This window comes from Rana temporaria, chromosome 4, assembly GCF_905171775.1.
Source record: "Rana temporaria chromosome 4, aRanTem1.1, whole genome shotgun sequence".
Lineage (NCBI taxonomy): Eukaryota > Metazoa > Chordata > Amphibia > Anura > Ranidae > Rana > Rana temporaria.
The window spans coordinates 71,719,712-71,744,998 of record NC_053492.1 but is presented as its reverse complement, the minus strand read 5'-3'; the positions used below and the strand labels follow the sequence as shown (position 1 = coordinate 71,744,998).

The window sequence follows — 25,287 nt, the reverse complement described above, 5'->3', positions numbered from 1 at the left end:
CCCCGGACACCTATGGGAGTCAGCAAAGCCCCCCGGACACCCATGGGAGCCAGCAAAGCCCCCCCCCCGGACACCCATGGGAGCCAGCAAAGCCTCCCCCTGGACACCCATGGGAGCCAGCAAAGCCTCCCCCCGGACACCCATGGGAGTCAGCAAAGCCCCCCTCCCAGACATCCATGGGAGCAAGCAAAGCCCCCCCCCGGACATCCGTGGGTGCCAGCAGAGCACCCCCCGGCTGGCTGGCAGTGGATGTGGCAGTCTGTATATAATGATATGGTAATGCTGAGATATGGCATATCCTGAAGCCTTTTTTTGTTGTTCTAAATCAGGGGTCACCAAACTTTTCACCTTGTATATTTAATATAAATCAATGGGCTGAAAATAAATAATTAAAACGGTTTTACATTGTGGTGTGCTAAAAAAGAATCCCCAGCAAAATGTCATTCTAAATCCATTTATGCCCAGCAAAGACCCCTGTGTATATCCATGGGTGCCAGCAGAGCCCCCCCTCCCTTGGACATCCATGGGTGCCAGCAGAGCCCCTCCCCCCACATCCATGGGTGCCAGCAGAGCCCCCCCCCCCGACATCCATGGGTGCCAGCAGAGCCCCCCCCGACATCCATGGGTGCCAGCAGAGCCCCGTCCCCCTCAGACATTCATACCACTATCTCCCATCACCTTTCAAAAAAAAAAACAGGGAGTAATTCTTACCAGGTGGAGCTTCATTGAAGGGTGGGTGTCACTTGCGTAGGCGCCTCCTCATAGCCAACTCACACACGCACGCACGCAGGTCAGCACCGCTGCGGGGGGGTGGGGGCTTACTCCGAGACCGAGTCCTCCTTCAGATGCCGCCCGCAGGCGCAGCGGCACACTCTCTCCGGGCGGGCGACTCTCTATGGGGGGGGCGACTGTCCCAATGGCGGCAGTGACCCAGTAAATTTTCCGCCCTGTTCCCAGGGCCGGCGCTTGCGCCGTAAGGCAAGACTGGGCGTGTAGTACCATCTGGTCAGGATCTTATAATTAAGTTCCTGAATCTTTGTGTAGATAGATGTTTTAAGGGAGAATCCAATAATCGAATGCTTCTGGGCGTCCGTGAACGGGTGTTGTAAATCAACTTCCCATTTACGTACAAATTGCAAGTCTGGTTGTTCCGCAGGGGAGTTAAGCAGATCATATGTTTTGGACAGCACATTGGGCAGGATTCCTTCATCCCCGCAGTAAGTCTCGAAAGTCGTCGGACTACGGCCATATCGTGCCGGGTCGGGTATCGAGTGGAGAAAATGATGTAATCTTAACCCTCTAGCATTTATGCAGGTGGTAACGCAGGAAGGACTTGGCCAGGTAGCAGAGTGGCGTGAGAGTATCAGGACATCTCCTAGGCAATGCTCTTTCATCAAAACCCAGCTTCCACACTGTACCGATCGGCTCCTCAGGCTCTCTCCTTCTAGTTCTTGCAGCTCTCCACATGGACATCTGTCAGCATGCCTTTCTGAGCTTATCAGCTCCCTCAGTGAGGAAGCAGACAGCCTTAGAGAGGTATACTGACAGTGGAGGCATCTAGGGCCAGACAGGGACAGTCAAAGGGCTGTATATGGCCCTGGGACCAAAATGTTCCCAGGTTTACTATAGACCCTGCATTTTTCTAAAATATACAGGTCGAAAGGTAGGTCAAACGTTTCAGGTTGTGTTTTTTGAAAATTCACACACATTTGGTCCATTTACCTGAGGTTCAACATGTGAAGCAGGGCCTACCACTGAAAAGGTTCAATGATCATTCATTCATCTTAAAAGGAGATAAAAATCACATTCCAAGGGCCTGTCCAGGGGTGCCATTCCAATGAACAGGTACAATAGTGTCATTGTAAGGCAACCCTGTGCCATTGTTACAGTTTTTGCTTTTATATAATGGCACATTTATATGAGTTTGAATGGTCAATGGATGAGTTAATGAAGGTATAAATATTGACTTGAACACAAACAAAACTTACTTGGATACTACAGCTCCAGGCCTGAAGATGCCAGCTGGTAAACTGGCACAAGGACAAGCGTGCCCAACCATGAGCCGGATAATGCTGCGTACACAGCCTGCGGAACATTACAGTGGCACATCGTAAATGTGAGTTGGAGTTTAGGTGCAAAATAATAGAACCTACTATTATTATTATTGTTATGCATCCTCTGAATTATGTACAAAACATAAAATGTAGTGCTGAATTGCAAACATCCTCTGAATTATGTGTCTGTGGGACTCAGTGGTGTTTTAGCTGCACCTTGAGTCCTGGGCTGCTCTCGGTTTTTGGACCCCCCTGCCAGTTCAATGGGAGTCAGTGTTCATGGACATTTTTTTTTTTTTCTTTAGATGTGCTTTTTTGTTAAGCATTTCTGTAGGATTTGGCAAGCAGTGTTTGAATTTTGAATCAAAGTATAACTAAAGACAAAACTTTTTTTTCATTTTAGAGTGGAGAAGGAGTTTTGGGCACGGCACACAGCTTTGAAGGAACAACATGGGTATGCAGTTTTTTTCAAAGCGAATGCGCCAGTGACGTCACCAACTGCTGTTCAATGGAATGTCTCCTAAACAGTGCATATTTAGGAGAAATACATTTTACCTACAGGTATGCTTGATCATAAGTGTACCTGTAGGTAAAAATGTATAAATAGGGTTTACTACCACTTTAAAGTGTATGTTTGGGCAAAATAAATAAAACGTTCCATATATCTCTGCAATGCAGTATTATTAATAACATAGGGATGGGAGGTAGTACAAGACGTGATGACCTTATTATAGAGAAAGTTTTAGGAGGGTAGATTTGTTTTTCTTTTGATCCAACAGAGTTTTTTTTAGTAGTGAAATGGCAAAAGTAACAACATCAATACTGACAAAAAAAAACTGCACCTATGTGGCACTTATTGGGGTGGATTTACTAAAGGCAAATAGCTTGTACACTTTGCAAGTGCAATTGCACTAATTTTTCCCCCAGAGCTTAGTGAATGAGGTGAAGCTTCACTTTGCAAAGGATACCCAATCAAGTGCAAGGATAATTGTAAAAAACAGCATTTTGCTTGCACATGATTGGATGATGGAAATCAGCAGAGCTTTGCCGCATTTACTAAGCACTGGGGAAACTAAGCACAACTGCATTCAGTCAAAGGAATAGATTGGATAAGGTCTTCACAATATTGTATACACAGATGGGGCCGGATTCAGAAAAGAGATACGTCGGCGTATCTCCTGATACGCCGTCGTATCTCTGAGTGCGGTCGGTCGTATCTAGGTGCCTGATTCAGAGAATCAGTTACGCATAGATATCCCTAAGATCCGACTGGTATAAGTGTCTTACACCGTCGTATCTTAGGCTGCATTTTCTGGCTGGCCTCTAGGTGGCGCTTCCGTATTTTTACGCGAGAAATATGCAAATTAGTATTTACGCCGATTCAGAAACAACGACCGCCCGGCGCTTTTTTTTTACGTCATTTGCGTTCGGCTTTTTCCAGGGTAAAGTTACCCCTGCTATGTGAGGGGTATGTGCGGCGTATCCTATGTTAAGTATGGCCGTCGTTCCCGCGCCGAGTTTTGAAATTTGTACGTCGTTTGCGTAAGTTGTTCGCAAATAGGGCTGGACGTAATTTACGTTCACGTTGAAAGCATAACGATTTGCCGACGTCATTTGGAGCATGCGCACTGGGATACGTCCACGGACGGCGCATGCGCCGTTCATTAAAAACTTCAAAAACGTGGGGTCACTACTATTTTACATAGTACACGCCCCCAACCAGCCTATTTTGAATTAGGCGGGCTTACGCCGGCCCAGTTACACTGCGCCGCCGTAAGTTTCAGCGCAAGTTCTATGTGAATACACAACTTGCTGCTCAAACTTACGGCAGCGTAGTGTATCTGAGATACGCTACTCCCGCCTAAAGATAGGCGAAGCTCTCTGAATCTGGCCCAAGGAATGTATTATATAGACAATTGGTAACTTAGTAAATTGGCTAAAGACAAATTAAATGAGAAATCTAATCACAGGCTGTCCACAGGAAAAATTGCAAAATAATATAGCAAAGCCCATATAATTACAATATAATCAGCTGATAAACGATACAAACATAAATCAAAAGTGTATGTGTCATTTCAAAAAAAGGAATATTTGGAATTTTGTAGTGCTCTTAAGCCACGTTTTCACCTGAGCATTCCGGGAACAGAAATGTGCGTTTTTGTAAACACACAATTCTTTTTTATACTTGTTGCCACCCCAAACTTGGTAGCAGCCCAGTGTTTTGTTGCACGATTGCCACGCATCGCAATGCAGGAAAAACGTGGCATGCAAAACACACTTGGCCCAGTGCCAAAAAGAGGTACATGAGCTACTTTACCACATTTGTTACTTGTAGGGAGGCCCATTCAAGTGAACAGGCTGCCCTATGCTGTTGCACGACAAACACGCCAAAAAATACAGGAAAAGAATGTAATGTGTTGTGACGCTCAGGTGTGAATGCAGCCTTAGACATAACAGATCACAAATGAGTATATGGCATTTACAGCTGGAGTACACTGGACATGAACACATAATGGACAGCAAGTAGCCACATTCCCCAAATTTTCTGATTTTTTTTTTGGGGGGGGGGGGGGGGTAACCTCAGTGACCAGTTTGTGATATATTAATCTCCGCTTTCCATTTGTTATAAGGTAGGCATCCCAGCTTAGATCCACATCTTGGCTATCAGCTTCTTGGCAGTAAATACCACATGCAAAAGTGGTGTAGATAAACATCATTTTAAACACTCAGGAGGACCCAACAGGCATAGCTGAAGGCCTAGTTGTCCCAGGAAACCTATGATGGCATACATAAGGGTTATTATTTGCTTTCAGTAAACCTACATCTGTGGGCAAGCACCATACTAAGTGAAAAAAAGGAATTCTGGATTATGGGATGGATTCTATCTTACTAACCAAATTGGAGTAAATAGGTAAGATGAAGTAAATGAATAAATGAGTGAGCTTATCAGTAAGTTTCAGGGAGATTAAATTGGTGGCTGGTTAGAATGTCTTCCCAGGTCTCATCATCACTAGGACCCAAATATGCCTCCCACAAAATCTTTCTATTATAAGCCTGGGCCTGTGTACTGGGGTCCTGGAAGGCTGTATAGATTTCCAAAATCATTTGATTTGGAGAAGCTCTAACCACTGCGTCAGCCAAACAATTATCTACAAGCAAAAGTAATATAGGCCCAAATTGTCTGGTGACTACATGTCTAAGCTGAAAGTATCAGAAACGCATAGAATTGGGCAAATTAAATTCCTCTTTTAAATCCAAAAAGTTGCCCAAAAATTAAGATCTGAGCTAAAATGGATGTGGCAGAGTGTAACTATTAATGCAAGGAATATCTAGCTTGGATTTATTGTAACTGTGTCTCGTAACTTGAGAGTCAACATCAGGTAGGAATTGCTTGTTTTCACAGTTTTTCTTTAGATATTTATAGGTCCCTTAGCCAGGCCTGTCGCTACAGGACAGGCAAAACAAACAATTGCTTGGGGCCCTGACCTGGCCTGGGGCCCCCAACCTCCCCTTTCCAGGCTGTAGCGTGGCTGTAGCGTTCCTTCCTCCTGGAGTCCTGTTAGTCCGGCCGGGTACCGCACGTGGTACAGGAGATTTAATTTCCTGTTCCCTACCAGACTGACAGGAAGTGCACACTGAGTGCTAACTTCCTTTCAGTCTGGCCGGGAACACAGGAGACTGAATCTTCTGTACCGCGCGGTACCCGGCCCGGGTACTATCTTATAGGGGACTGGGGACCTATAATGTTAGAACACAGGACTGACAGGAGGAAGAGGAGCTCGGCCAGGTTACGGCGGCAGCCTACAGGGAAGAAGGGGAGGTGAGAATAGAAAAACATAGGGACTTGGGAGAGGAGGAGGAGTAAGAACATGGGTGTAAAAAATTTGTGTACCGCTAACGTAGGCTTTGCGTGCAGGGGGGTGCTTGGGGTCCCCCATTGTACTTGGGGCCCCTAAATTCCTTCAAACGGCCCTGCCCTCAACGGTGCTCCCCAGCTGTCCCCAGCCTCTTCCTGGTGCTGGTCTTCTGCGATCTTGAATGTGCATTGGCAAGATTGCAGTCATTCCAGCGCACACGGAGTGTGCCAGAAAGTAAGGCCCCATGTACACGGGACCCGGCTAAACGTACATTCAGAGGCAGTTGGACGCTTTTTTCAACTGCCCCTGAACTCATTCAATGTTATCCTATGTGACCATGTACACAATCTCGTTTATTGCCGTTTTTAGGCAGTTGAGTTTAACAGCGTTTCTTTGAAAGCAAAAAAATGGGTTCAGACGCAGGAGTTTTCCACGTTTTAGGCGCTAAATGCTCTAAACGCGGCTAAACGCGTTAACTCGCGTTTGGCAGCATTTCGTTTATAGAAGTTTTTCGTTTTTGCCCATTAAAAAAAAGCTGCATCTAAACGCGGCAAAACAGACGTTTTATAGGTAGGTTACTATCTGTCAAGTTTAATCATTTAGAAGCAGTTGTGAAAATGTCCCGCGTACATGGAGCCTAAACTGAGCTGTAGCTCATTCTACATTCTACTGGGCATTTCAAACAGGCAAGTAAGTTTATTTTATTGCATCTCGCATCTGCAACAAAAGGCCTGCCTGTTCACAATTTGTACATTTTTGCCTTCAGTTATACTTTATACCCATTTTTGGTTGGGGTTTACTAAAGTTCTCTTTCAATTTTAAAACAACCTGCATGCTATGTAAAGTAGCGTGTGTTTCCCGTGCTTAGAACTGTCCCTGCACAAAATGTAATTTCTGAAGGAAAAAAGTAATTTCGAAGTACTCGCGACTGTAATGAATTATCGGCTCCCGGCAATACAGAGAAAAACCCCGCCCCCCTCTGATGCAACGGGAAACCTGCGTTACATCAGAGGGGGTGGGGTCACCTGTAACGTCACTGGGAAAGCCTGGGTTTCCCCTTGCGTCAGAGGGGGACAGTGTCACGTGACGGGTGGCCCCGTCCTCAGCTACATAAGACCTGTCAGGCTGCCGCAACATATTCCCGGGCTGTTTTTTTAATGACTTTTCTCTGTATTTTCTCTGTATTGCCAGGAGCCGACAATTCATTATAGCCGCGAGTACTTTTAAATTACTTTTTTTCCTTCAGAAATTACATTTCTTTAATCTTTAATCTTTAATGTGACATGTCACTGTTGGCAGTGCGCCCCCCCCCCCCCCGCTTCTCAACTCTTTAATGTGACATGTCATTTTGCTTAGGGCCCCAGGGAGTTCAGGATCGGCACTGCATTGCGCCCGTCTGCTGCACCAGTTCACACGCTCAATTAAAGATTTATCCGGCGCACCAATTGAGGTATGAACCGGCACAGCGTATTGTTCATAGTAAATCAGCCCCTGTGTGTAGTTCTCACTCCCACAGGAGCCCGAAGTTTAATGTCCCTAGGGTCTTTTCTCTTAGTTGCACACAGTCACTCCTTTGACTCAATGAACATTCTAGGGGTATGCTTTTCTGATGCTTTATTGTAGATCTTGAACTTGGATACAAGTAGGGTGACTGTTGGATACCCCAGTAACTCTAGTAGCAACTTGAGGACACCTAACCTTCCTCCTATTATTGTGTGCAGAGTTTTTGCACAAGCAAATAGTGGACTGAACTATACCATGACACCAGGCACAATGTCACATTTGAGCAATGCTGACTTTAGCAAAGCACACACACAGCACACAGGGATAGCAGCAGCAGCACACAGTCTCACGGATCTCTCACTCCAGTCTGTACTCACTAATGTCCTTGCATAGTTGGACACCTCCTTCCAATAGCTTCCAGGCAACTCTTCAGTGATACAAGACCCAATCCCCAGACGAGTCCTTAAGTCGGCTCCAGCAACTTTTAGCAGAATAGACTCCCCAGCTAACCTACCTTGGATCTTGATACACAGTAGACACATGGCATCCCTTCAGGTTGGGATCTTCTCCTCCAGGACAAGAACCCCTTTGCTCCAAGTCCCAGAATATTTATGCTCCCTCCCAGCCACCATTTGGGCACTTCACCCCAGGGATTGGCCAGGGATTGGCCAGGGCTGCATGAATAGTCAGCTGCTCATCTGACTCTCCCAGCCCACTGTTCTCCTAAACCTTTCCAGACAGACATGTAAGCCGTCAACACTGCAGCCAGCGAAACACAGTACAGATCAAAACAATCACATGCAGCTCAACTGATTACAGTGAGCCAATAACTAAATGTATCTAGCATAGCACATATCTAGCAGGGTGCAACATGTGGAAGAGATGTGGTTGGAGAATTATAGAGAATAAAGGCAGCCAAAGTGAAATAATGAAAATGCTAAAAACATAGTCACATAGATACAAATTATTCTGCTAATATTTTTTTTCACTTAAAGAGTGATTTTGCAACCAATGTGGTTGATTTGCTAAAGGCAAAATGTCTGTTCATTTTGAAAGAAAAATTTTACTTTCCAAGGGAATTTTCCTTCAGCTTAGTAAATGTGTTGAAAAGTCACTTTTTTTCGAATACCTGTAAGCATGTCCCTGATTGGCCCCCAGCAATGACCATGCTGGTTCCAGGCACCTCCCTTCATCTTCATGAGACGTTAATAGGTTGGGGATGCTAACACACTAACATGGCTTTCCAGAACTACTGGATTGGATCACCTTAGTAGGGAGCCTTCACTCCCAGCATTCATTTTATACTGGGGTTGCACTGATACCAGTATTGGTGCCGATACCAAGTATTTGCAGAAGTATTGGTACTCGTTCAAATGCAACGATACCTGAAACTGATATTTTAAGCCTCAGCTCTTTGAGTTATCAGCTGAAATTTTATGTATTTTTTTGTGTTATTAAATGTTCTTCTGTTTAACCCCTTAATGTACTCTAATCAGCCTTAATTAACTTCCTATTCTCCTCTATTTAATTATTATTTTCCTTTTTTTTTTTTAAACCGTTGTTCACGTCTATTTTATAAATAATAAACCAATAAAACTTTTTTTTTTTTTTGCTTTGTTTGTTAATATTTTTACACATTTCACATTGAAAAAGCGCTAAATTAAAAAAAAAAAATGTATTTCATTTGTAAATAACTTTTCAATGCTTTGTACCATTGCTGACAGCTAAAGTGAAAACAAAAAACAGTTGTGGTAGTTATCTGTAATTGGTTTCGATGAGTACAAAAAAACAGTATCAGTACTTGTTGTAAAAAAAATGGTATCGGTGCATCCCTATTGTATACCCAAGTAAAGATAATTTTGAGTCTGAATGCTCCCAGTAGCTTGATCCAAAATGAATGGTCAATGGGCCAGATCCACAGCCAGCCGCCGTAACTTAAATATTGCCATTTAAGTTACACTGCCGCAAAATTTCTACCTAAGTGCCCGATCCACAAAGCACTTACCTAGAAATTTTCGGCTGTGTAACTTAAATCCGGCCGGCGCAAGGCGTTCCTATTCAAATGGGGCGAGTACTGCGCATGCTCACGACGTCATTTTCCCGACGTGCTTAGCGCGGTTTTACGTTGCGCCGGGTTTTGAGAATCGCGACGGGCGTAAAAAAAAATACGAGTTGCGTCGGGAAAAAAAAAAAATTTGAAAAAAAAAAGACGGCGACGCGGGATAGAAGGGTCTACTTTTACAAGGCCTAAACACTTTAGGCCTTGTAAAAACAGCCCTAATTTTACGATTGCAAACTAATACTTACGGAGAAAAAACGAAGCGTAAAAGCTTCGTGGATCTCCGTAAGTGCTAATTTGCATACCCGAAGCGGCATTTCGACTTAAAATGCCCCCAGCGGCGGATGCGGTACTGCATCCTAAAATCCGGCAGTGTAAGTCCCTTACACATGTCGGATCTTCTCCCTATCTTTTGGAAACTGATTCTGTGGATCAGTTCCAAAGATAGAAACAGGGATACGACGGCGTATCAGTAGATACGCCGTCATATCCCTTTTGTGGATCTGGCCCAATGTTTCTAAATACAGTAAAACCTTGGTTTGAGAGCGTTTTGCAAGACAAGCATTTTTTTATTATTTTGACTTGATATACAAGTAGCAGCATGTGACAATAAAAGAGAAGAAAGGAGCCTCTAAGTGTAACAATATGGTCACATTTAATGAAGGTACAACATTTAGCAACATATTGCTACACTCAGGCCTCGTACACACGACCGAGTTTCTCGGCAAAAAACAGCTGTTTTTTTTTTTTTGCCAAGGAAACCGGTCGTGTGTACATTTTTCGACGAGGAAACTGTTGAGGAACTCGTCGAGCCAAAAAGAGAGCAAGTTCTCTTTTTCCTCGACGGGAATGGAGAAAATTGGCCCGCCGAGTTCCTCGACAGCCTCACAAGGAACTCGACGAGCAAAACGATGTGTTTCGCCCGTTGAGTTCCTCGGCCGTGTGTACGAGGCCTAATGCCGCGTACACACCATCGTTTTCTGCGATGGAAAAATGCGACGCTTTATGTGCTTTAAAAAAACGTCATTTTTCAAACTTCAATTTGAACAACGACGTAGCATACACACCATCGCTTTTTCACAACGCTCTAGCACAGCGCAGTTCCGTCAATCACGCACGACGTCACTATAAAGGGTCGTTTCCATGCGGAAGACGGCCTCTTTTGCTGATATCGTGTTGCTGCGTGTTAGTAAAAGTTTGGTGAGATACGATTCGTGATTTTCAGTGACTGTGCTTTAAATTTCGTTTTCTGTCGTACAGTTTGTCTATTTGTTGTCGGATCTGTGATACAGTGCTTGTACTAAGGACGTATTTGTTTAGGCATTACGTTTGGTGTGCACGGTGCTGTTTAGCAGGTCGTTCTTCAAAGGCCATTCTTTACTTCAGGGCGTAATTTTTAGTCTGATCTGATTTGACGACCGTTTTCTAGCCATGTTGCGGGTACGAACTCGTCGCCGAGATCGTGCTGTGCTTGTTGTTAGGATGTGTGCTGCATCCCAGCGACGGTCCATGAACAGGGTGAGGAGGAGGTTGTGGACCAAGAACTGGTTGCTACGCAGGGACCAGTTCTCTCATATGCCTCTGCTGCGGGAGATCCGAGAAAATAACCCTGATGATTTCAGGAATTTTCTTAGGATGTCTGACCCCGTATTTCAGCAGCTTTTGGCTTTGGTGTCGCCATATATCACCAGGCAGGACACCGTTATGCGGGAAGCCATCACTGCTGAGCAGAGGCTAGTTGCTACGTTGCGCTACCTTGCAACAGGGAGAAGTCTGCAGGACTTGAAGTTCTCGACGGGCATCTCCCCCCAGGCTCTGGGCCTCATAATCCCTGAGACCTGTTCGGCCATCATTCAGGTTCTTCAGGAGGACTATGTTAAGGTAAGTGGTGTTCTTTCAATGGTCAAACTAATTCCCAAAAAAAAAAAAAAAAAAATACTTTTCTAATATGCTCAGAATGCTCACTTTGTCTCTATGTATGCTGTTCTACACAATTAGTAAAGCCCTACATGTTTATTTAATTTAGCCAACCTGTCCATCATTCTATGTTGTGGGCAAACCCACCTAGCATAGTCCCTATATTCCCGTTTATTTGTGGCCTCCATTGTAGTGCTGCATTTTGTGTGTCCCTATATCCCCGTTTATTTGTGGCCTCCATTGTCCAAACCCCCCCCCCCTAGATTTTTGAAATACATACTAATAATTATTTTTCTTATGTAGATATTTTTTGGGGGGTTGTTTCTCATCTCATCTTGAGCCCCACTCCCCCTAAATATATTTTTTCAACATCAGAGGGGGGTGATTAATATGCTTAATTGTTCACATGTTATTTTTTAATACTAACCTTTTTTGTTGAATTGTTGGTGGGATCCCTTGTAATTTTAGCTATATTCTGTTTAAAATCTTTGTTCTAATGTTTTTTATTTTTTCTTTCTATCCAGTTCCCCACCACGCCACAGGAATGGCAGACTGTGGCAGCGGACTTCTCCCAGCGTTGGAACTTTCCGAACTGTGGAGGAGCCATTGATGGCAAGCACATCCGCATTGTGCCCCCACCCCATAGTGGATCCCATTTCTTCAATTACAAGGGGTTCCACAGCGTTGTTTTGATGGCGGTGGTCTCTGCAAATTACGAGTTTTTGTACGTGGATGTTGGGAAAAATGGCCGGATGTCGGACGGCGGTGTCTTTGCGGAGACGGAGTTCGCACAACGGCTTCGGTTGGAGGACCTAGGATTGCCACCTGCGGAGGAGAACGAAGAGGGTCTGCCCTTCGTGTTTGTAGCAGATGAGGCTTTTGGTTTGGGTCCCCACCTCATGAGGCCATTTCCCGTACGCACCCTCACCCATGAGAGGAGGGTTTTTAATTATCGGCTGGCCAGAGCAAGACGTGTGGTAGAGAATGCCTTTGGAATCATGGCCAGCCGATTCAGATTGTTTTTAACAGCAATAAACATGGCGGAATACAAGTGGAATTATATCATACTATCTTGTTGCATTTTGCACAATTTTTTGAAAAGAAATTCTCAAACGTACCTGACGGTATTGCCTGATGAGGCTGATCTTGTGGCTCCGGAGCCGGGACATCAGGCTAGCCATAGAGGCTTGGCCCCCCAAACCGCACGTGCAGTGCGTCAATCCTATGTGGACTATTTTATGGGGAGGGGGGCCATTGCAATGCCTGATCTTGTTTAAAAAAATAAATTTACTTTTTGTTTGATGAAACAGTGTTTATTTGTTTGATTTTAGTTATTTGTAAGTTTTGGGGGGTAATGTTTCTTTTTCGTAGGTTCTCATCCAGCCATGTGTTTGGGATGTAATAAATTCCCATGAGTGTTAAATCTTAATAACTCTACAAATATGCCTGAGTAATTGAATGAGTCTGCATTGATACCAATAACTACACACAAATTGTTTGGAGTCCAAAATGTTATTTATTTGTTACTTTTTTAGTTTTGATTAGTACAACAAATCAATATTTTTATTTTTTTGGTCTTTTTTGATTATTACAAAATATAATTTTTTTTTTTTTTTTTGGTCTTTTTTGATTATTACAAAATATAATATTTTTTTTTTTTTTTTGGTCTTTTTTGATTATTACAAAATATAATATTATTTTTTTGTTTTTTTGGTCTTTTTTGATTATTAGAAAATATAATATATTTTTTTTCTTTTTTTGGTCTTTTTTGATTATTACAAAATATAATTTTTTTTTTTTTTTTTTTTTTTTTTAAATTCAAGGAAAAAAGAAAATACACCAAAAATTAAACCCTCCCCAAAACATTAATAAAATTTTTAAGCTGCCGTTCCAGCGTCTTTGCTTTGTGACGTATTTCACGGCAGGCCAGACGTATGTCCTCAACTTGGGCCCTGCAGGTGAGAACCTCGCCGATGAGGAGCTGGGCACTATACGTGTCCAGTCCCTGACCAGCCCGATTTCCTCCTGAAATGTGGAACCAAAACATGTGTTAAAAGATTGTATGCCTATATCTATATTCACAGAAAATGTGGTAGATGTTACTTTACCGGATGTTGAGGCAGGTTCCTCTTCCTCTACATCCCTCGGGGGTGTGGCTTGATTGGCTTGTGCCTCCTGCCTTTGTGCTTCATTGTGCCCTACAAGATTGAAGAAAGGGAAAACATGAGGTTCAACCATTACGAGCGGCCTGAAATGACACCCAAAAAATAAGAAATGCTAAACAAAAGGTCACTATTGTTGATTTTTAAACAATTATCAATAAAATAGACCAATATTTAATCCATTCACAAAGTAATGTCAAATCAGTTAACACAATTTTTAAGTTTAGATATGTAAGCTAAACAAGTCTCCCCTGGATCTGCTCACCCCTGTGTGTGACCCAACATAGGTTGTGATTGTGACAAACAATTGTGCTACTGAGTACACATGTTCAATAAAAAAAGGAGTAGCAAACGCTCCTTTTTGTGAATCTCAAGGTATTTACGTTTCTTCTAAAATAAGCTGAAACACATTTCCATCTATTCCAGAATTGAATACACCTTTTTTTTAAGCCCCAAAAATGTCACAACTTTCATATTTGTGTCGACTAATTGGTCATAGGAGTCGTCGTTCATTCGCCCACAATTCCTCAATTTACGATTTTTGTTCAGATACAGTGCTTCAACTCCCCTTTGCACATGCCAACTAGGCATGATGCCATTTCTCGTTAATATGGTATTGGATTATTGAAAGTCACCGAATGAACGACGACTACGACGACTGCATCATGCGTCCACATTCATAATATTCATTTTATGGTCAACCTGGCACAAAAAAAAAAATGGCACAAAGAACACACCAAAATAATTAAATACACATGGAAAAAACTTACTTCTTCTTCGAATCACCTTATTAATTCGGAAAAGTTGGTGGGGTTCCCTTTTTTTCAAATCCGACCACCTTTTGCGCAGGTGCTCTCTGCTCCTGGTTTTCCCAAACTTCCGCTGGAGCCTACGGATGACCTTCTCCATAATTTGTGCTTTTACTTTATTGGGATGCATGTAGGGGCCATGCTTGGCATCATAGTCCTCCCTCCTCAATATGGTGACCATCTCCACCATTTCATTAAAGCTCATGTTGGAGGCTCTGCAGCGGAATCTGCGGCGTGTTTGGGCCTGGCCTGCCTCCTGGCTAGAGCTAGAATACACCTCCATGTTGTCCATCTTTTCTCACTCACCAAACGACAGAGAAGGGGCGTGGAAAGGACGATTCCGAACGTCAGGGGCGGGGTGTCGTGCGGAGCGTCACGCGTGCGTAGTGTAAAAGGGATGGGACGTGTTTGGAAACGGCCTGCATAGTCTGTGGAAGAAGTCGTAATTCCCGATCTTTCCTAACGACGAGACGTAAGTTTTTAATTCCGACTTTATTATAGTGAATAGGGAATGAGTTTGTGGGCTAGTTAGGGGAAGTAAGCTAGTGCCTTTAATTACATTATGTTTTGGCTTCTGTTTCATGTGCAGAAAGAATGGATGCCTTCAAGGATGCGGACTTCCTCACAGACTTCATCCAAAAATGGAAGGAACATCCAGTTCTGTGGCAAACCAAAAGCACACTAAATAAAAACAAAGATGCCAGGGAGAAAGCTAGACAGAGCATGCTTGTTTTTGTGAAAACAAGGGTCCCCAACGCCACAACAGCCACTGTGAAAAATAAAATCAATTCCATCAGGGGCACCTACAGGGCCCAACGGGTCCAAGTCCTGGCCTCAATGAGGTCTGGGGCTGCAGCTGACTCCATATACAAACCAACCCTGTGGTACTATAGTCAGCTGCAGTTCCTGGACGACCACATTGAGACCAGGACATCCATGTCTACCCTTCCCCCAAGAGGTAGCTCCCAGCTTCCCAGCAGCCAATCCTCCAGTGTTCCCTGCAGACAAGAGCAGACAAGCTCGGAGGAAGAGGAAGAGTTCCTGGAGGACCCCAATTGTGAGCCGTGGAGAATGGTATGTGTTTTTTGTTTGAATTTAGTTAGTATATGACAAGTATAGTAATAATGGTAAATGTATGTTACTATTGTTCTAAATTCTATGTGAATCTCGTAAGTTTAGGGATAGGATCAATAGTCAGTAGTGGGAAAACATGATGGGGTCAAAATGGGCAAATTAATAATGTTGATGAAGGAGTGGGTGGCATTTTCAGATAGGCCAGTAGGGGGGGAGTAACGCAATACACCTGCAAGGGGTCCCAGATGGAAGACACCCTTTTTGAGTACTATCTAGTTGACACTAAATTGATTAAATTAATTTTTGGGGAAAAGGCCACTTATTTACTAAATTAGGCATGCAACAACCCACATAATTCCAGGGGGACCATGTCTGAAGGTGTTTAAGGGGCCACATAATTAAGGATGGCGACCCTGTGTGTAATATATATTGACATTCAATTTGCATCACTCATGATTGTAAAAATGTGTGTGATTAATGACAAACACAAATAACATATGTTCCTTTTTTTCATACACAGGCAGACCCAAGCCAGGAACAGCCAGGGCCCACAGGGAGCCAGGAAGAGACAGGGCCCACAGGGAGCCAGGAGGAGCCAGGGCCAACTGCAAGGCAGGAGGTGGCAGAGCCCACTGGGAGCCAGGAGGTGGCAGGCCCCAGTGGGACCCAGGAGGCACGCCGGCGGGATACCATCTCCCGGATCCCTCCATTCCGCAATCCCAATAAACGGCTCAGGAGTATGCGACAGATGGAGGAGGAGACCCAGGGCCTGCTTCGCCAAGCTACTGCAGCCATCCGAGAGCCACCCAGTGAAGTTGAGGGGTTCGCAGCGCTCATTGCAGCCAAGATGTACAATCTGGAGCAGAGCCAGCGTGTGCGCTGCGAACTCCTCATGTTCGAAGCCATAACCATGGCATCCCTGGGGCAGCTCAATGACGACACCCACATTGTGCGGATTGCTCCTCCTGTCCTTGCTGCTCCTCCTGCTCCTGCTCCTGCTCCTGCTCCTGCACCTGCTCCTGCTCCTCCACCTGCTCCTGCTTCTCCACCTCATGAGGCTGCTATGGCTCCTGCCACCTCATCTCCTCCAGGAACCCAGCCCCCAAGGACTCGGGCTACCGGGAAGGCTGCAGGGAAGACTGCAGGGAAGGCTGCTGGGAAGAAAAGGGCGAAGAAATAATACGGTGCCCCTGATGGAATTTTTATGTGGACTCACAGGCTGTATTTGTGGCTTCGGGGACCCTTGTTTTCAGAAAATAACAAGCATGCTCTAAAGTGCTGCCTACCCTGGCATCTTTGTTTTTATTATGTTGTGTTTTTGGGTTGCCACTTTTTTTTTTTTCAAAATTTTTATGAAGACTAAAATAAAAATTAATTTTTCAGCCAAATTTCAACATGTTTCTTTATTGTAGATTTGAGAGATCAGTATTGAGTGGGCAGACCCATTACAAAATAAATAATGCAAACATTAACAAGGTAAAAAAACATGCTTGTGGGTGAGTAAACTAAAAAATTAGGTTGTTGCAGACACTTCACACACTCCTAAATAAAAACAAAATAGAGATTACTAATCAAATTGGTGACAAAAAATTTAAAAAAAAATAAAAGGTGGACCAATATATATATTTAAAATGTTTAAGATGGAAGATACAACTAAATAACAGAACACAAACATAAACATTATCAAACAAGAAAGAAACTAATTAAAAGCTTGTCATAACTATGCAACAAGATCAGCCGCAACAAACGTCCATTTCTGGGTAGCAGTTAAAAGCAGGGGTTAAAGAAGCGCTTTCTTTTCTTGTCTATAAGCTGAAAAACACCTTAACGAATGTGCTGATTCCATTCTGAACAGTCGTTTTACATGAATGAGCGCTGCCGTCTCCTAACTTGCTTCTGAGCATGCGCGGGCTTAAATCGACGTTTTTACGTACACACGGTCAATGTTTAGAACACAGAAAACGACGTCGGCCAAAAACGACACATAAAATTGAAGCATGCTTCAATTTTTTTCTGTCGTTTTTTAGAAGACATAAAACGACGTTTTTGCCCACACACGGTCAATTAAATTGACGTTTTTGAAAATGACGTTTTTTTCCATCGCAGAAAACGATGGTGTGTACGCGGCATTAGAGGCGTCTCTCTTCTCTTTTATACTCTGGAGCTCCTGCTGGATTTTGCTTCTAATCCCCTTGGGGAGGCTTCCATTTGTGGATGGACATTTTATGGTTACACAACCCGGTCACATTGCTATAATCTTTTTATATGCACTATAAACTGAAGGACCTATGAATAAATGGTTGTGGAATGAATCATTTGAGTTTCCATTATTTCTTATGGAGAAATTTGTTTCGATATACAAGTGCTTTGGATTACAAGCATGTTTCTGGAACGAATTATGCTTGCAATCTAAGGTTTTACTGTACTATAATTGGATGACACTCTAGTCTAACATTTTGTGCTCTTGATTTATTTTATTGAAGATGTAGCCAATCTCCCCTTTCTCATCAGCCAACTACAGAACCTTGCATTAAATGTTTGCTTATTATTTTCCTTGATTCTACAACAGATGTGGAGATTTCTACATACCTTTATAGTAGCCTTCAATGGATAAGAAAGTCATACCTGATAGTATCCTTATGCTCCCATTCTTAGTAATATGCTTTACTTTTTTAAATAGATCATTAACCGCAATAATTGAAGATCTGCCATGTTCTTTGCACGTTGTACACTCAGTAATAATTAACTTTAATTTTGCCTGTCAACCTTTAGCTGTGAAAAAGCACATCTCTTTTTCAGAAGGATCTGAGATCAGAAGACACTCCATTATGGATGACAGGATAAGAAGAGACTCTGCTCCATCTTTTGATGGCAAAATAGAAGACAGGACTGAAAAATTACACCTCAAACGTGAACTTGGCCTGGTTAGTGCTGTGTCACTGATAGCTGGCACCATGATTGGCTCTGGTATCTTCATGTCCCCTCAGTGGGTCCTCTATTACATGGGCAGCCCCGGAGCCAGCCTGTTAATTTGGGCAGCCTGTGGTGTTTTAGCAATGTTGGGTGCTCTTTCCTATGCAGAACTTGGCACTGTTATAAAGGAATCTGGAGGGGAGTACATTTATATTTTACGGAATGTTGGCACCTTACCAGCTTTCCTCCTGGCATATACCTCAGTCATTGTGGTCAGACCGGCTGGCATTTCTGCTGTCTCCTTAAGTTTTGCAGAATATGTGGTGGCTTCCTTCTACCAGGACTGCCCACCACCTCAGGTAGTGGTGAAGTGTACAGCAGCTGCCTGTATCCTCGTCCTGAGCATCATCAACTGCCTCAATGTCAGGCTTTCTGCCACTATCACTAACTTCTTCACGGCTGCCAAACTGTTGGTATTGCTGGTCATAATTGTGGGTGGTATGGTCCTCTTGGCCCAAGGAAACACTCAGGTCTTCCAGAATGCCTTTGAAAATACAGTTTCAGGATTTGGTCCAGTTGGAGTGGCTTTTTATCAAGGACTCTGGTCTTATGATGGATGGAACAATCTGAATTACGTAACTGAAGAAGTGAAGAATCCTGAGGTTAGTGGGTGCATTGTAAACTGTTTATGATCTGTACTTACATACCAGCCGTTTCATATTTTAAGGCAGTGGTCATCAACCCTATCCTCAGGGCCTACTAACAGGCCAGGTTTCATGTATTACCTCGGGGAGATGCAGACTAGAATACGGCAATCACTGAGCAGCAAATGATATTACCTGTGATGTATTTCAGTTATCTTGCAAACCTGGCCTGTTAGTGGTCCCTGAGGACAGGGTTGATGACCACTGTTTTAAGGGACTCTATGGGTTACCTATAAATAAGGGACAAGGCTACATCCACAAATCAGTGAGACTTAAGCCTCGTACACACGAGTTTCTCGGCAAAAACCAACAAGAAACTTGCTGGGATTTTTTTTTTGCAGAGGAAACCGGTCGTGTGTACATTTTTCGACAAGGAAACTGTCGAGGATCCCGTTGAGCCAAAAAGAGAGCATGTCTTCTTTTTCCCCGATGGGAATGGAGAATCTTGCCTTGTCGAGTTCCTCGACAGCCTAACAAGGAACTCAACGACGAAAACGATGTGTTTCGCCCGTCGAGTTCCTCGATCGTGTGTACGAGGCTTTAGGCTTTCCATAAACTGTGCAAATTTTAGTCAAATTTCCCCATCAACACAGACACAGTTGATGCGGAAATCTCTCTTGCTGGACCATTGTCTTCTCCCAGCGGGGGCCATCCTCACCATGAGAAGACAGCGATTATCGCAAGCGGCTATAGCAGCTGCTAGCAATAATCGTAAGAGAATCCGGGAAAGGCTGGTTACTACATTCAGCCTGTCCATTAACGGTTTGAATTTGAGATTCAAACTGTGTATGGCCGGTCTAAAGCTAGCCACACACTGGTAGATTTTCGAGGAAACGGTTGTACAAAAATTCTTCTTAGCACATTACTGCTGTCTGCTGGACATCCTCTGCTCATTCCTTCAGAGTTGTGTCTCACTAAGCAGGTGAAAACAGAGGGAAAAATCAAAGAAAAGAAAAGGAATGAAGCCACAACATCTAATGATTGGTAAGCTGCAATATAGTACATGTTTGGTTTTGGGTTTATTACCGTTTTAAGGCAAATAGCAATATGCTAACTGTAGCAAGCTGTAATATGAAATAATAATTTATTTTTAATTAGTTGGATGGTAAAACAGAAGATTTTTTGAAGAAATAAGTCTACAGTATAAACATTGTACAATGTGGACAAGGATGCAGGAAACTGAATAAAAGGGCAGCGTTATGTTTGCCATTATTTTGGTGAATATTATACACTGCAACACTGCGACTGGATGTACCATTATATGGAAATACTGTACAAACTTTCCATTGCATAATTGCCAAATATTAATGCACATGATAATAGTCTCTTGGCTCAGAATAGTTGACCAACACTAAATCTATTTTAGATTGAAGATATATACAATCTAAGACGGGGTCGGCAACTCATTGATCACAGACAGGTGATGGGCAGATTGCGTCCCTTCCTTGCTAACCCACGTAACCTGGATAGGAGAGTGGGTGCCATTTACTCGAACCAATCCTCTTTATTTTCCTCCTGCAAGCTTCTCCTCCTCTTCTTCATGCCGGAATACAGCCTCTGCAGGAGGAAAAAACAGAGCATCTGTTCAAGTAAACGTCGCCCCTACCATCCCCTCTCCAGGGTCCCCTTCCTTCTGTTGGCCGGGCCCCCCCTGCTCTCCTAGCCCCCCCCCCAACTCAAAGCGCTGTCGGCTTTTCTTCCTTTCCTCTTCTGCCGGCTGTTTCGGGGGATTGTATAAGAATGGGAAGCCGGGGTAGGAGCTGGTAAATATGTCATACTTACTGGCCCCTTTCTTTTCTGAATGAACAAAGTGAACGATCACTACCAATCACTCACTGTGGTCATTAATAACAGAAGCATAGTAAACTATGTTTACTATGCTACAGTTTGCAAATGAACAGGAAGACTTTGCAGAATGATTCCTGTTCATTCATTCTGCCTCAAAAGTGAGACATCTATTTAGACCAGTGATTTTGAAACTGTGTGCTGTGGGAGAATTGCAGGTGTGCCGTGGGATATTTCGGAGAGCTGTCAGCAAACACGGGATATTTCGAGGCGCCATCAGCAAAGACGGCAGTCTGCAATTGTTGGAGTGTAGCGTTATAAGCAGCGCTCTGAAAAAAATTGCACGTTTTCGAAGCATGCGCGATAGTAGTCCATGCTAGAGACTTTCTCCTTTCTCAAGAGAGCATGATGAGCCCTGTACCTGTGTGCCAACCTCTGTCTGTACCAACTTCACCAGCACCACAGAAGCACCTTCTACAGTATGTATGTCTGTATCATTAACAAACTGCGCAATATTAGGCCCAAGACAGAACCCTGTCAATAAAAATGAATTGACTATTATGTTGTTTTGCTGACTTAACCAAGTTTATTTTACCTCAAGATAACTTTATGATCAAAACACCCAATTCACAAACCTATATCGCAATATACTGTTTATTTCTTTGCATGAAATAAATATTTAAAAAAACATTATTTCTCAAAAATTGGTATTTTATCCCCACCTCAAATTGCTCCATTTTCTGCCCCTCTCAATAGACATCTCAAACACCCTGACAAATTTGTAGGAATCTAGCTGTATTATAGGAAGTGAAAATCTGTTGCTAATCCTTGTGAACGGAACTTCGCTTCAGGCTGATACTACACGACAGTGATACGACTTTCATCCTACTTTGCTCTGCAACATCAGTCCTACATTGGTCCTACATTGGTCCAACATCCATCCGACTTTCATGAACAGGATACTACTTTGATCCGACTTTGTGATAGTCTGACTTGTTCTTTGACCAATCAAAACAATCCCAGAGTGAGATAAATTCCTTTTACTGCTGCTGTAATCACCATGTTGGATGTCAAAAGTCGGATGGTAAGGACAAGGGGCCTGATTCCCAAAAAAGCTGCCTAACTTAACTTTCAGCAGTTAAGTTACACTGACTTAAAATCTCTACCTAAGTGCCTGATCCACAAAGCACTTACCTAGAAATTTCAGGCCGTGTAACTTAAGTGCCGCCGTCGCAAGGCGGTCCTCCTCTCCGGGGGGCGTTTAAAATTTAAATGAGGCGCGCTCCCGCGCCGGCCGTACTGCGCATGCGTGTGACGTAATTTTCCCGACGTGCAGCGTGCGAACGTAATTGACGCCGGGCGGCTTTGTGGATTGCGACGGGACACTAAAGTTGCGACGGGTGAAAAAAAATATACGCGCCGGGAAAACAAATAATTATAAAAAAAAATGACAGCGTCGCTCAGCATGCATTCCTGAGAGGGAGAACTCCATGCCAATTTTCAAAGAAAAAACCGGCATGGGTTCCCCCCCAGGAGCATACCAGGCCCTTAGGTCTGGTATGGGTTGTAAGGAGACCCCCCCCCCACGCCGAAAAATCGACGTAGGGGTCCCCCTACAATCCATACCAGACCCGTATCCAAAGCACGCTACCCGGCCGGTCAGGAATGGGAGTGGGGACGAGCGAGCGCCCCCCCCCCTCCTGAGCCGTGCCAGGCCGCATGCCCTCAACATGGGGGGGTTGGGTGCTCTGGGGCAGGGGGGCGCACTGCGGGCCCCCCCACCCCAGAGCACCCTGTCCCCATGTTGATGAGGACAGGACCTCTTCCCGACAACCCTTGCCGTTGGTTGTCGGGGTCTGCGGGCGGGGGCTTATCGGAATCTGGGAGTCCCCTCAAATAAGGGGGCCCCCAGATACCGGCCCCCCACCCTAAGTGAATGGATATGGGGTACATCGTACCCCTACCCATTCACCTGTAGGCAAAAAGTAAAAGTTAGTAAACACACAACACAAGGGTTTTTAAAATAATTTATTATTCTGCTCCGGAGGCCCCCCCTGTCTCCTTTATTAGCTCTAATACCAGGGGGGCTTCTTCTTCCGCTCTCCGGGGGTCTTCTTCCACTCTCCGGGGGGGGGGTTTCTTCTTCCGCTCTCCGGGGGGGGGTCTTCTCCGCTCTCCGGGGGTCTTCTTCTATCTTCGCCGCTCTCCGCTGTTGACTCGGCGAACCCCGGTTCTTCTGCAGCTGTCCGGTGCCTTCTTCTTCAGCGCTGGCTGCCTGCTATCTTTGTGTGTTAGCTCAATTACTAGCAGGCAGCCAGCGCGGTCTTCTGTGACGTCAGGTTCTTCTTCTCCCCTCTTCCGATGTTGACTCGTCGCCTCTTGTCGCTGTAATGATGGAAGCGCGCCTTGCATCCCATTTATATAGGCATCACCGTCCCATCATGCTCCGGTAGGTACCCACGTGGTGGGTGCCTACCCACGTGCACCCACCACGTGGGTACCTACCGGAGCATGATGGGACGGTGATGCCTATATAAACGGGATGCAAGGCGCGCTTCCATCATTACAGTGACAAGAGGCGACGAGTCAACATCGGAAGAGGGGAGAAGAACAGAAGAGAAGACCCTGACGTCACAGAAGACCGCGCCGGCTGCCTGTTAGAAATTGAGCTAACACACAAAGATAGCAGGCAGCCAGCGCTGAAAAGAAGGCACCGGACAGCTGCAGAAGAACCGGGGTTCGCCGAGTCAACAGCGGAGAGCGGCGAAGATAGAAGAAGACCCCCGGAGAGCGGAGAAGACCCCCCCGGAGAGCGGAAGAAGAAACCCCCCCCGGAGTGTGGAAGAAGACCCCCGGAGAGCGGAAGAAGAAGCCCCCCCTGGTATTAGAGCTAATAAAGAAGACAGGGGGGGCCTCCGGAGCAGAATAATAAATTATTTTAAAAACCCTTGTGTTGTGTGTTTACTAACTTTTACTTTTTGCCTACAGGTGAATGGGTAGGGGTACGATGTACCCCATATCCATTCACTTAGGGTGGGGGGCCGGTATCTGGGGGCCCCCTTATTAAAGGGGACTCCCAGATTCCGATAAGCCCCCGCCCGCAGACCCCGACAACCAACGGCAAGGGTTGTCGGGAAGAGGTCCTGTCCTCATCAACATGGGGACAGGGTGCTCTGGGGTGGGGGGGCCCGCAGTGCGCCCCCCTGCCCCAGAGCACCCAACCCCCCCATGTTGAGGGCATGCGGCCTGGCACGGCTCAGGAGGGGGGGGGGGCGCTCGCTCGTCCCCACTCCCATTCCTGACCGGCCGGGTAGCGTGCTTTGGATACGGGTCTGGTATGGATTGTAGGGGGACCCCCTACGTCGATTTTTCGGCGTGGGGGGGGTCTCCTTACAACCCATACCAGACCTAAGGGCCTGGTATGCTCCTGGGGGGGGAACCCATGCCGGTTTTGAATTTAAAAATTGCCGTGGAGTTCTCTCCTTCGGGAATGTATACCAAATACCGTCGCTTGAATGGGCCTTTACAAGGTGTGACTAACTTTCCACATTGTAAAACCAGCCCTAGTTTTGCGCAGGCATAATCGGAACTTACGCAGAAATCACAGTGCTGGAAAGCGTTGTGGATCTGCTTAAGTCCTCATTTGCATACTCAAAGCTGCATTTCCATGAGAAATGCCCCCAGCGGCGGATGCGGTACTGCATCCTAAGATCTGACCGTGTAAGTGTCTTACACATGTCAGATTTTCTGCCTAACTTTGGAAAAAGCCTTTTGAGGATCGTTTCCAAAGTTAGGCACAGACTGAACAGCAGTTAAGTCTGCGTATCTCTTTTGGGAATCAGGCCCTAGGATCCTACTTTGGTCCGACTTCAATGATATTCAATGGGTTGAAGTAGGATCAAAGTCGGAACAAAGTAGTGTAGGAACTTTTTTCAAAGTCGGACCGACTTGTGTTGGACCAGTTAAAAGACGGCTCTCATAGGGAAACATTGATTTTCATACGTCATGCGACATTAGCTCCTAATGTCGGAGCGTTTGTCGTACCAGTGTGAACCCGGCCTCAGCCCTGGTTCACACTGATGCTACTTTGAAATCATGCTACTTTACTCGAAGTAGCGCGATTTCAAAGTAGCAAGGTCAGCGCGATTTCAGGTGCTACTTGATAGACATTTGTGTGGCTTCATACACAGATGTCTATAGAAATCGCACCTGAAATCGGCAAAAGTAGTGCAGGAACTACTTTTGCAAATCGGTGCGGCACCACAAAATAGGTGTCGCACCGATTGGAACAGTGCCATTGCCGCCAATAGGCTGCAACTTGTCAACTTGTCATGCGATTTAATCTCTTAAATCGCATGACAAATCGCTCCGATGTGAACTTAGGCTCAGGCTAGGTTCAGACTGCTGCGAATTCAAAATCGTGGTAAAAATTTAGCCGCGATTTTGGCCG

At 44.8% G+C, this 25,287-nt stretch overlaps 1 protein-coding gene across 1 annotated transcript in view; it reads left to right on the top strand.

Annotated features, from left to right (window-relative positions):
- Window positions 1-17,859: 17,859 nt before the first annotated feature.
- The window catches only part of LOC120936298 (b(0,+)-type amino acid transporter 1-like), a 29,370-nt gene continuing 21,942 nt past the window's right edge, over window positions 17,860-25,287 (top strand). Inside the window, exon 1 of the mRNA XM_040348539.1 lies at window positions 17,860-19,010. Coding sequence (XP_040204473.1) covers window positions 18,042-19,010 — 969 coding nt within the window. The 5' untranslated portion in view covers window positions 17,860-18,041. The remainder of the gene's footprint in view (window positions 19,011-25,287) is intronic.